The 13,740-nt window shown below is 44.3% G+C and overlaps 1 protein-coding gene across 3 annotated transcripts in view; it reads right to left on the reverse strand.

Annotated features, from left to right (window-relative positions):
* Window positions 1–13,740, reverse strand: part of EMILIN1 (elastin microfibril interfacer 1) — a 165,345-nt gene that overhangs the window by 46,068 nt on the left and 105,537 nt on the right. For 2 of the 3 annotated variants that reach the window (XR_014471873.1, XM_083178996.1), the window contains exon 4: window positions 4,502–6,682. Coding sequence is in view for 2 of the 3 variants with exons in the window: in XM_083178996.1 (XP_083035122.1) it covers window positions 4,502–6,682 (2,181 nt within the window). In the remaining variant the exon portion in view is untranslated. Of the gene's footprint in view, window positions 1–4,501; window positions 6,683–6,797; window positions 6,873–13,740 lie in introns of all 3 variants that reach the window. The other variant, XM_083178997.1, reaches the window with a different exon arrangement.

Below are 13,740 nucleotides of genomic sequence, written 5' to 3' on the forward strand. Positions count from 1 at the left end.
TCATGTGGAAGGGGCATTGTGTGTGCAGCATCATGTATAAGGGGCATTATGTGTGCAGCATCATGTGTAAGGGACATTATGTGTGCGGCATCATGTGTAATGGGTACTATGGTGTGCGGCATCATGTGTAATGGGTACTATGGTGTGCGGCTTCATGTGTAATGGGTACTACAGTATGGTGCCATCAAGCAAGATATCCCTAGCAATGAGCACGTAGGTAAGCAGCACTTATGTGGCAAATATGTAATGGGCATTACGGTTTGTTATATAGTATGTAATGGGCATCATGATGTGTGGCACAATGTGTAATGGGCATTATGGTGTGTGGCCTTATGTGTAATTGGCATTACGGCGTGTGGCTTTATGTGTAATGGATATTATGGAGTTTGCTAAAATGTGTAATGGGCATTACTGTGTATGGTCTAAAGTGTAATACCACACCCCTTTTTGTGATGCCACGCCTCCTTCCCACGAGGCCACGCCCCCATTTTGCCGCGTGACTACACCGCGCAAAGGTCCCCTTACTATTATGTCTACATCTGGGACCACCCATTTCCATAATTCTAGATTCGCCTATGCCTCTCCAGTATTCTCTACAATGGATGTTAGGCTGATCACTTGCAGGGTTTGTTTTACTCCCCTTTTTCAGTATAGATACTAAATTTGTCTCTCAGTACCATCCCTGAATTCACCAATTCCTCGAAGATTAGGTATAATGGCAGTGCTATGACAGAGCTTAGTTTTTATCACGGCGCCCCCAATATTAAGTCGCACAAATTTTCATCGCATCGCATGCGATGCAATTCGATTTAAGCCCCTTATACGTTTTGAAATCGCATAAGCACCCTAATGGGTGCTTACAATGTTAAATGCACCCCCAAGCCACCCCCAGTATGAACGTGAACCCGAAGCGTGGCGAGCGCAGCGAGCCCGCGAGGGGCGGCGGTACGTGTCCTCCGACCTTTTCATACCCCCACTATCCACGTCGGCGTGGAGTTGATTTTATATAGTGTGGCGAGCGCAGCGAGGCGAGCGGACGCATATTACTTTACATGTATTCCGTGTCCCCTCATGGGGCTCGCTACGCTTCGGGCTCGGTGGCTCGCCACACTATATAAAGTCAACTCCACGCCGACGTGGATAGTGGGGGTATGAAAAGGTCGGAGGGCGCGTACCGCCGACCCTCGCGGGCTCGCTGCGCTCACCACACTTCGGGTTCACGTTCATAGAGGGGGTCCATTTAACATTGTAAGCCCCCATTAGGGTGCTTATACAAATTAAATCGCATCGCATTGTATGGCATTGTATGCCATATACAATGCCAAACAATTTTAACATTGTATGACATCGGTGGACATCGTGGAACATCGCATCGCATACCATCGCATGCCTTATGGTCTGCGATGCGATGGGCGCCGTGATAATACACAAGTACTGTTTTTTTAGTACCCTTGGATGAATTTCGTCTGGTCTGAGAGATATGGGGGGACAATTACCAAAATGGATTCGTAGAAAAAAGGTGTATTCGTAGGGAGAAATACACCTTTTTTTTACGAATTTGTATTTTCGGGATTTACAATCCCAAAAATACAACAATTCGTAGTCCTAAAGATGGAACATTCGTATTTGTATTTACAAATACGAATGTCTACACTATCGATAGGATACGACAGAAATCACCATTCAAAAGAATGGTGGTTCCTGATGTACTAAGCAGCCGTACTGATAATACGGCTGCTAAGTGGTGTAAAACACCCACGCAAATGCGACAGAAAAATAGAACACCATTTCCCTGTCATATTTGCTTTAAGCCTGCACGGATCAGTCAGATCCGTGCAGGCTTCAGTGTAAAAAAAAATAGAAAAATTAAATAAATAAAAAAAAAAATGGCGTGGGGTCCCCCCCACAGCTGTAACCAGCACCAGGCTGAAAGAGCCGGGGCCGGTAATTAAAAATCAGGGAACCCGACAAATAGGGGTTCCCCGATTTTTAACAACCAGCCCCAGGTCCGGGGCTGGTTCCCAAAATACAGGGGACAAAATGACTAGGGGTCCCCCGTATTTTAAGAACCAGCCCCAGGCCAAACCAGCCAGCAGGGTAATGTCACAGCCGGGGGACACTTATAATATAAGGTCCCGCGGCCAAAACATTAACCCTACCGACCCGTCAGCCTGGCCAGGGGCCCTGGGGGAGTGGGGTCCCCCCCCTCCAGGACTTACCTGACCAGGCTGAAGCCTGGTGCTGTCCCCGGTGGCCCTGTGCGGTGGGCATCGGGCTGATTCAAGTGTAAAAAAAAAGATTAAACTATTGTTTTTTACTGTGGCACTACAAGTGCCAGCAAGCTGGGACTTGGAGAACCACAAGTCCCAGCCTGCTGGGCATTAAAGGGCCCGCTGGCACTTGTAGTTCCACAGTTAAAAAAATAGTACAATAAACACACTGACACACATGAAAAAGTTTAATACATACAAAGCCCACACATACTAATACTTACCTATCTTCTTTCCGTAGGTAGCCCTGGTCCTGATGTCCTGTGTCGTCTTCGGGATCCATGTCGATGTCCTTCTTCATGTCGACGTCGCTGTCGGCGATGGCGTCCCCGTCCGGATCCGACGAAATCCATGTGGAAGCTGTGGAAGGAAACCATACTCACCTGTCCCAGCGCGACGTAGTCCAGGTAAGGGTCTTGGCAAAAAAACAAACCGAACACCCAATCAGGAGCCGCAAGGCGGCCAATAGCGGCATTCGGGAGGCGGAGCTGCACGATGTACACAAACACCGTGCGGCTCAGCTGTCCGGCTGGTTTCGGGTGTCGGTTTGTTTTTTTGCCAAGACACTTACCTGGACTACGTCGCCCTGGGACAGGTGAGTATGGTTTCCTTCCACAGCTTCCTCCATGGATTTCGTCGGATCCGGACGGGGACGCCATCGCCGACAGCGACGTCGACATGAAGAAGGACGTCGACATGGATCCCGAAGACGACACAGAACATCAGGACCAGGGCTACCTACGGAAAGAAGATAGGTAAGTATTAGTATGTGTGGGCTTTGTATGTATTAAACTTTTATTTTTCATGTGTGTCAGTGTGTTTATTGTACTATTTTTTTAACTGTGGAACTACAAGTGCCAGCGGGCCCTTTAATGCCCAGCAGGCTGGGACTTGTGGTTCTCCAAGTCCCAGCTTGCTGGCACTTGTAGTGCCACAGTAAAAAAAAATAGTTTAACCTTTTTTTTTACACTTGAATCAGCCCGATGCCCACCGCCCAGGGGCATCGGGGACAGCACCAGGCTTCAGCCTGGTCAGGTAAGTCCTGGAGGGGGGGGACCCCTTCATTGGGGGGGTCCCCACTCCCCCAGGCCAGGCTGACTGGTCGGTAGGGTTAATGTTTTGGCCGCGGGACCTTATATCATAAGTGTCCCACGGCTGTGACATTACCCTGCTGGCTGGTTGTGCCTGGGGCTGGTTCTTAAAATACGGGGGACCCCTAGTCATTTTGTCCCCCGTATTTTGGGAACCAGCCCCGGACCTGGAGCCTGGGGCTGGTTGTTAAAAATCGGGGAACCCCTATTTGTCGGGTTCCCTGATTTTTAATTACCGGCCCCGGCTCCTTTAGCCTGGTGCTGGTTTCGGCTGTGGGGGGGACCCCACGCCGTTTTTTTTATTTATTTATTTAATTTTTCTATTTTTTTACACCTTGCAGCCTGCACGGATCTGACTGATCCGTGCAGACTGCTACAAATAATTCGTATTAGCGACCGTATATATGTGCCGCTAATACGAATTGTTACACCATCGGAGGGTTACAAAGCAGTCGTATCTGACTGCTTTGTAATTTCCCCTCCGGAACACGACTTTGCATACGACTAAAACAGTCGTATGCAGCCGTAGGGGAAATACCAATACGAAAAACTAGGTTTTTCATATTGGTAAATTTCCCCCATGTTTACATTTAGATCTAGCAATCTGTTTTTAACTATTTCCTCATGTAAACAGAAATCTGTGTAACTTTTTAGAGCTGTGCTACCCTCTTGGTGGAGAACATCTGTAGAATCCTCCCTCGTAAATACTGATGCAAAGAATTAATTGAATATCTCTGCCTTTTCCTCATCTTCAATTATCTGGATACTGCTCTTTTTTTTCAGTCGGCCAATATTCTCCTTCCTCAGATGCTTCCCATTATGTAGCTGTAGATTTTTTGGGGATTTGATTTGCTATCTGACTCCTTTATTGGGAGGGATCCCACTACCACAGGGTCCCGGCCCGGGCTGACCAGTAATGAATATGAATGTCTATATACTGGCCTTTGTAAATTCTGAAATATGAATTTAAGGCTGTATATGGGTATGAATGGCTATGAAAACGGCCATTCGTATTTTAGTAAACTTCTCCTATACAGTATCTCCAGTAGATGTTTTGTATGCCTCACCCACTGTCCCTGTCTGCAGCTAATGATCCTCTGTAGCCAGGAGGACTGGTCACATACTGACCCTTTGTCTTACCCATGAAGTCCTGAAGGGTGAAATTCTGGAACTCTGAGGAGAGTACCAGCATTGAGCTGTTCAAGGTGTTCAGTCTCCGATTGATTCCATTCAGCTGATTATTGTGGAGCTTCTCAAACCAAGCCGTGTGAGTCCTGACGGTGCTGTTCATCTCCTGCACACAATTCCAAAGGCCGGACACATGTTTATTTAGATTCTCCTTTATCTTGCCCAAGCTACCAGAGACTATATCCAGCTTCACACAGATGTTCTCAAGCTTAGCAACTCTGTCTTCCAAGCTGGCAGCAGAATGCCTGCACCCCTGCGTTTCCTCCATCACTGTGCTGCCGTACCTATTTATTTCTTTCTGGAAGAGGTGGAACTTTTCTGTATTGTCTTTTATGTGCTCAGTCACCTCCTCCTGGATTTTATTGATCTCAGAGATGAGCTTGTGTTTGGTGGTTCCTAAATCGTGGATATCTGTTTGGTGCTTCTCTACACTTTCCTGAAGATCTTTCACACTGTCATTTAATGAACTGAATGTCACAATGATGTTGGACAGCTCCCCTTGTATATGCTTCAATTCCCCACCAGAGCTCCCTCCGAAAACTGTGAATCCATCAAGTGGCTTATTGGAGCCTATTTGGTCTCTGTCTTCTTCTGCTTTACTCTGAAGAAACTGGCAGCTCCTGGTGCATTCTTCCACCTGCTCCTTCAGTTTGCCCACTTCCTCCTGCAGGTTGGAGCACACCTGCCCACAGCTCTTGTAATCAAACTGGATCATCTTTTGAAGAGATTTAATATCATTTTCCATATCTAACATCTTCCCATTAGTTTCATTCTGATACTGAGCAATGTTAAGATAAAATCTGTCCAGGTCATCTAAGATGCTCACTGTAAACCGATCCTGGGCATCATCTAATAACTTGGTGAATGACTCTCCGTTGGCAACCACAAATGTTTTAACATTTCTAAGCTCATCATCTAGGTCACTGACTGTCCCCTGCATGGTGCTTCCAGATAGTCGGAGATTAGTTATATCAGAATGGACAATGTGAATCTGATCTTCATTGTTCTTCACTCTTCTTTCTAAATCGGACACTGCATTTGTCACATCTGCATCCTGGTTGTGACACTGATCATTACAACTCTGGATTGTGTCTTTTACTTGGGTGCTTAGATCGTTTACATCTTCTGTAACTTTGTTTAGACGTTCTTCATTATTTCCAACCCGGTCTTGTAGTGAGTGAATATCATAAGATAGGCTAGTCATTTTCTGGTCCATCAGGTCCCTAAACCCAGAGCTATTGCCCAGTTCTGTCAGAAGAATATTAATTTTGTAGTCATTCCCATTGATGCGATTCTTCAAATCATCCTTTAGATTGTTCATCTCCTCCTGAAAGAAATTCTGTATTTCATCACGGTAATGGTAGTAATGTTCCTCCAATGTTCTCTTAGTGGTATTCATTCTACCCTCAATGTCAGAGAGACGACTGTTCAGATCATTGTCCACATCAGTAATTGGATTATTGGCACTCTCATCCAGCTCACTATCTAGACGCACAGTTAAAGCGATGATGGATCCAGACAAAGTCTCCGTCTTCTTTTCAGTTTCACTCATCTTTTTACGTAGTTCTTCTACTTCTGTGCAGCAATCCTTTGGCAGATGTGTGGTGAGCTCCACCACATGTGACTGAATGTTCTGCACAGCTTCTCTGTTCCGCTGATCTACAGAGTTGATGAGTTTCTCCAGGCCACTTATACGATCGCTGTCCTCATTTCTCTGATTGCGGAACCCCTCCACTCCAGACAGGCAAGCAGAACATGACTGATGCATCCGCCTCTCCACTTCTCGTAAGATGTCACCTTTCACATCGGAAAGCTTCTGGCTTACTACTGTATCTGGGGCCCCAGGGTGCTTGCTATTTGCATTATTTAGGTTACCTAGTTCTTGATCATGGTCTTTAACCTTTTTGTCCAAATTTGTCAAAAGTGTCTGAATGTCATTAAGTTTTTCGGACATGTCAGATTGGCCAATGGCGGAATCTGCAGGCTGCTTCCCATTGAGCACAGTTTGCATTGTCAAACGAATCTCTGACTGGAATTTCTCATTCATTCCTTGCATTGTAGACTGAAGGTTGTGGAGTTCCTTGGTCAGGGATTGCACCTTCTCTTCTAGTTGCTTCACTTTGTCCATATGACCTAAAGGAAGACAGAAGAGTTACTGGACCGAAATAGAGACTATTAATAGATATAAAAATGTTTAGCATCCACTCCAGAATGAACTCATGGTGCAACAATGAAAGCTTAGTAATACCTTATATGGTGAGAGCTTTTTGGTGAGCAGATAGAGGACCAGGAACTCTGAGGAGGAGAGCGGCCCAGAAAAAGGCTGTAAAGGGTGAGAGAGAGATCAGACACAGCTCAGGGAGAGGTACAGAGAGAACCATGTAGACAGCCAGAAAGGTGCACATTGGACATGAGAGGAGATGTAATAATATACCACAGCTCTGACTGGGGAATGGGGGACTGGCTGTATATTAGAGGTGTTTTCGGATACAGGTGTGTGGGTAACCTGTATCAGAACACACCTCTAATATACTGCAAATAGCAGTAACATTACATTATACAGAAATAATTCTGAAGCTGAAATATATTGCAGAAATATTTAATATCAGAGAGATTTGTGCTTTACACATAAAAAAAATGGTGCATGGTGCAACAAAGGCCCAGTGTTTGGATACCAGCTTTCCACATTCTACCTGGTGCCAACCATTACTACGGACAAGTACTGGCATCTCTTGGACTAGATGCCTGCCTGTATTGGGTATAAGCGGTGGATTTCCCAGTTACCATAATGCCCCCCAGTAAAAGAAAGATGACAACTTCTGAAAGGATTGCACTAATCCTGGGAGATTCCATTATTAGGGAAAATGATAATGAACTAGAGAAACAAGTCAGGTGTAACCTGGAGCCACAGCCCCAAGGTATAAAGAGCACATACTAGGAATTGGGAAGAGAAGTGGTGGATGAAGTTATTGTCCACCTGGGGACCGATGACCTGGACAATGCTGATTTCATGGCAGTAAAAGATGAATGTATGACGTTAGGGAATGCTCTAAAGCAGGTGGAAACCACTGTAACATTATCAGTAGTATCTCCAGTACACAGAGGGAAGGATAGAACGTCAATGTTTACCTGCAGTGAGGAGAGATTTATGGGTCATAATCCCACCATCTGGCAAGATAGGAGTTTATACAAAAGATATGGCCTGCATCCATCTACAAGGGGAACTAGACTAATAATTGGAAAGAATGGGTGCTTATTATTTATTACCAGTTATTTATATAGCGCACACAGAGAATATTAGTACAGTCACATCAGTCCCTGCCCCTGAGGAGCTTACAATCTATATTCCCTACCACATGCACACACAGACATTCTAAGGTTAATTTTTGTTGGGAGCCAATTAGCCTATCAGTATATTTTTGGATTGTGGGAGGAAACAGGAGTACCCAGCAGAAACCCACCCAAGTATGTGAACATACAAACTCTGCACAGTTGGGGCCACAGTGGGAATCAGACCCATGACCTCAGCGCTGTGAGGCCATAACACTCAATAACTATTTAAACTAGCAGAAGGGGGCAGTGAACCACATAGGAATAATACAATCTGCTCTCCAAACCTAAAGGTATTGTTTCTGTGGGAAAAGGGAATACAAGTCATAGCCACAGCCACAAAGGATCATTCAGATCAAACCCAAGTAAATATAGGCAGAGATATGAGTTTTGGTTGTGATTTTCCTGTTCCCAGCTAAGAGCTATGTGTGCAAATGCTAGGAGCATAGTAAATAAAATCCCAATAATGACAAGGGGTGAACTGGATATAGTGGCTATTCCAGAGTCGTGGTTCAATGAGAATCATGATTGGGACATACTGTAGCTATATCGGGATATACTTCATTTATGAAGGACAGAATGGGAAGAATCAGAGGAGGGGGAGCAATGTATGTAAGACAAGCATAAATGCTACCTTAATACAATATACTGAAGAAAAAAAACTGAGGCCCTTTGGGTGACCATAGAAACATAGGACAATGCCATTCTTCATATTGGGGTGGTCTGCAGACCACCAGGTCAAGAAGAAGAACTGAACTAAGGGAGAGCAGACTGTGGAACGAACATTTACCACAAACGGGACAAATAAGCCAGATCTCATTGTGGATTTCACGCCGAAGGAAATAACACTGAGGCTAAGCAAACTCAAAACAAATAAATCACCAGGGCCAGATGGGATTCATCCGAGGGTATTAATGGAATTAAGGGATGAACTAGCTACCCCCCTACAATATATCTTTAACAAATCACTATCGTCAGGTATAGTACCAAAAGATTGGAGAATAGCAGAGGTAGTGCCAATATTCAAAAAAGGAAAAAGGAAGATCCCGCTAATTACAGACCCGTTAGTTTAACATCAATTGTGGGTAAACTATTTGAAGGATTTTTAAGAGATGGTATCCAGGAATATTTAGACCATCACCGTCTACTCAGTACTAACCAACATGGGTTCGTGAAAAATCGTTCATGCCAAACTAATCTACTAGGGTTCTATGAAGAGGTTAGCAAAAACCTTGATAATGGAAATGCTGTAGATGTGATTTTCCTAGATTTCGCTAAAAGAGATTGATTAATAAAATGGAGAACCTAGGATTGGGTGAAAATATCTGCAGATGGGTAGGGAATTGGCTATGTAATAGAGAACAAAGAGTTGTGAATGGTGCCGTATCAGATACCATACCGGTACTAAGTGGAGTGCCCCAGGGTTCGGTTTTGGGGCCCATTTTGTTTAACATTTTTATTAACGATATTGGGATGGGGTTACTCAGCAATGTATCCATCTTTGCGGACGATACAAAACTTAGCAAAGTCATCAAATCATCAGAAGACATCACCATGCTTCAAAATGATCTTGCAATTCTAGATGAGTGGTCAAAAAAATGGAAGATGAGGTTCAATGTAGATAAATGTAAGGTTATGCACCTTGGGAGACACAACCAGTTTGCAAGTTACAACCTTAGCGGAGAGGAACTTGGTAATTCCATACTTGAAAAGGACCTAGGAGTCCAAATAGACAGCAAATTGGGATGTAGTGCCCATTGTAATGTAGCTACAAAAAAGGCCAACAAAATTCTGGCATGTATTAAGAGGGTAATGGAAACTAGGGACTCAAGGGTAATTATGCCACTGTATAAAGCATTGGTGAGACCTCACCTCGAGTAAGGAGTGCAGTTCTGGGCCCCACACTATAAAAAGGACATCATAGAATTAGAAAAAGTCCAAAGGCGAGCAACAAAGCTTATTAGGGGAACGGAGAACTTAAGCTACGGGGAGAGATTAAGCAATTTGGGACTATTTACATTGGAAAAGAGACGTTTAAGGGGGGACATGCTCAACATGTACAAGTATATCAAGGGCCAATATAAGGAACTGTCACACACCCTCTTTTCTACTAGAAAGGAATCTAGGACACGAGGGCATGAGTATAGATTAGATGAAAAAAGATTTAATTTAGCTAGTAGAAAGAATTTCTTTACGGGCAGAACAGTCAAACTCTGGAACTCTCTTCCCAGAGAGGTGGTAACGGCTGGCTCATTAAATGCGTTCAAGGCAAAGTTGGACAAACATTTACTGGAGAAAAACATCCATGGGTACAAATAAGAAATATAATCTGTCTGTAAAATATCAGAACCTACCAAATCAGCAATGGATATCTATACCAGGTTGAACTAGATGGACGCAAGTCTTTTTTCAGCCTTACCTACTAAGTAACTATGTAACCAGAACCTACTGGAGGACATCACCAAAATGGCAACAAAAGGAAGAGAGGTGATAATCGTTGGAGACTTTAATCTTCCCAATGGAGGTGTCTGTTCATAGTTCCACTAGAAGATGCAATATTAATACTTGCAAGACAGAACATCAGATGAAAATGTAGGTGAAATCCTGGGATCCAGTGATTATCAAGCAGTATTGTTCACACTTAAGGCCAAGGTTGACATACAAACACAAAGGTGCTAGTCTATCACCTACAGTATGTTTCCATAGCATCTCATTAATAACATTTATGTTAACAAAAAAAAAGGCTGATTTTCTACGGAAGGAGAGATATGTAAGTGGCAGAGTGGAGGAACTCAGGAGGAGGCAGAAGAGGTGGGAACATAATGTTGTGTCAATAGGGTTAGGAAATGCACAAGGAAAAGGAAGCCAGATTGGTTTACAAAGAAGTAGTGAGTATTGTGACAGCAGAAGAGGTGGACTTTAGAAAATATAAGTGGACACAAATACAATTATCTTGTTAGAAAGAAGGAGGAAAAGAAGGTAATCAGATGTGCAAAGACGCAAACTGAAGAGAAAATGGCTGAATTAGTGGTTAAAAGGAGGCAAAACATTTTAGGTATATAAGTGAGAGGAGAAAAACAAAAGGTGGAGTAATAAGACTAAAGACAGAGGGCCTTATTTTGGTTCATTCTTTCTGAAAAAATCCTTCTTAGATGGACAAAACCATGTGCACTGCAGGTGGGGCAGATGTAACATGTGCAGAGAGAATTAGATTTGGGTGAGTAATTTTTTTTCAGTGCAGGGAAAATACTGACTGCTTTATTTTACACTGCAATATAGATCTCACTTTGAAGTAAAACCCCACCCAAATCTAATTCTCTCTGCACAAGTTACATCTGCCCCACCCGCAGTGCACATGGGGGTTTATTCTAGTTCATTCTTTCTGACAAAATCCTTCTTAGATGGACAAAACCATGTGCACTGCAGGGGGGCAGATGTAACATGTGCAGAGAGAATTAGATTTGGGTGAGTTATTTTGTTTCTGTGCAGGGTAAATACTGACTGCATGATTTTACACTTCAATATAGATCTCACTTTGAAGAAAAACCCCACCCAAATCTAATTCTCTCTGCACATGTTACATCTGCCCCCCCTGCAGTGCACATGGTTTTGTCCATCTAAGAAGGATTTTGTCAGAAAGAATGGACTAGAATAACCCCCATGGTTTTGCCCATCTAAGAAGGATTTTGTCAGAAAGAATGAACCAAAATAAGGCCCAGAGAGTGGAAATCTTCTTGAGGAGGGCAATGTAATGGCAGATCATATTAATAATTATTTCTGCTCAGTATTCACTGCTGAAAGAGAGGGGAAGGGGCCACAGTTAAGTTGCAAGTATAGTCAGAAAACTGAGGGAGAGACAAGTACATTTACAGAGGAGAAAGTCCTCACAGAACTCTCAAAACTGAAAGTGGATAAATCAATGGGGCCAGATGGGATACATCCAAGGATACTAAAAGAGCTTAAAGGGTGCAAGGTAAGCCACTCTTGACCAGTGAGCCTTACATCAGTAGTAGGGAAATTGATGGAAATACTATTAAAAGAAAGAGTTGCAGATTACCTCATATCTAGAAATGAACATGGTCCCAAATAACATGGATTTATTTGGGGGAGATCATGTCAAACATACTTTATTGACTAATGGGTGACTAAAGTAATAGATAAAGGAGAAGCTGTCGATGTAGCTTATCTAGACTGTAATGAGGTGAAACTGTCCCACATCGCAGACTGCTAAATAAGCTGGAAAACCTGGGCTTAGATACTAAGATGGATGAATGTATAAGATCTTGGCTACAGGATAGAATACAGGGAGTGTAGTGCATTCACATAGGGTAATGTTACCAGGGATCTGTACTGGGACCAGTGCTCTTTGATATCTTTATTGGTGACATTGAAAATGGTAAAAGGGAAAGTATGCCACAGGGCAGACACCAGGAGGGTAACAGAAATAATTGAGAACCTAGGTAGACTAGAGAAAGGGTCAGGAGCATGCCAAAACATGTAAAATCCAAAGACTAAATATAGTATACTGTAAATGGCACTATAATTGAAACTACTGAGGAAGAGAGGGATCTAGGTGTGATGATCTCTGGTGACTTAAAGGCAGGTAGGCAATGTAACACAGCAATGAGGAAGGCGAGTCAGATGCTTGGTGCATAGGGAGAGGAATCCACCCCAGAAAGAAAGAAGTAATAAAGCCATTGGTGCGGCCTCATCTAGATACTGTGCCCAGGTCTGTATAGGTCACTGGTGCGCCCTCATCTAGATACTGTGCCCAGTTCTGTATAGGTCACTGGTGCGGCCTCATCTAGATACTGTACCCAGTTCTGTATAGGTCATTGGTGCGGCCTCATCTAGAGACTGTGCCCAGGTCTGTATAGGTCACTGGTGCGGCCTCATCTAGATACTGTGCCAAGGTCTGTATACGTCACTGGTGCGGCCTCATCTAGGTACTGTGCCCAGTTCTGTATAGGTTACTGGTGCGGCCTCATCTAGATACTGTGCCCAGTTCTGTATAGGTCACTGGTACGGCCTCATCTAGATACTGTGCCCAGTTCTGTATAGGTCACTGGTACGGCCTCATCTAGATACTGTACCCAGTTCTGTATAGGTCACTGGTACGGCCTCATCTAGATACTGTACCCAGTTCTGTATAGGTCATTGGTGCGGCCTCATCTAGAGACTGTGCCCAGGTCTGTATAGGTCACTGGTGCGGCCTCATCTAGATACTGTGCCAAGGTCTGTATACGTCACTGGTGCGGCCTCATCTAGGTACTGTGCCCAGTTCTGTATAGGTTACTGGTGCGGCCTCATCTAGATACTGTGCCCAGTTCTGTATAGGTCACTGGTGCGGCCTCATCTAGATACTGTACCCAGTTCTGTATAGGTCATTGGTGCGGCCTCATCTAGAGACTGTGCCCAGGTCTGTATAGGTCACTGGTGCGGCCTCATCTAGATACTGTGCCAAGGTCTGTATACGTCACTGGTGCGGCCTCATCTAGGTACTGTGCCCAGTTCTGTATAGGTTACTGGTGCGGCCTCATCTAGATACTGTGCCCAGTTCTGTATAGGTCACTGGTGCGGCCTCATCTAGATACTGTGCCCAGTTCTGTATAGGTCACTGGTGCGGCCTCATCTAGATACTGTGCCCAGTTCTGTATAGATCACTGGTGCGGCCTCATCTAGATACTGTGCCCAGTTCTGTACAGGACACTGGTGCGGCCTCATCTAGATACTGTGCCCGGTTCTGTATAGGTCACTGGTGCTGCCTCATCTAGATACTGTGCCCAGTTCTGTATAGGTCACTGGTGCGGCCTCATCTAGATACTGTGCCCGGTTCTGTATAGGTCACTGGTGCGGCCTCA

Source organism: Crinia signifera, chromosome 3 (assembly GCF_055691185.1).
Source record: "Crinia signifera chromosome 3, ASM5569118v1, whole genome shotgun sequence".
Lineage (NCBI taxonomy): Eukaryota > Metazoa > Chordata > Amphibia > Anura > Myobatrachidae > Crinia > Crinia signifera.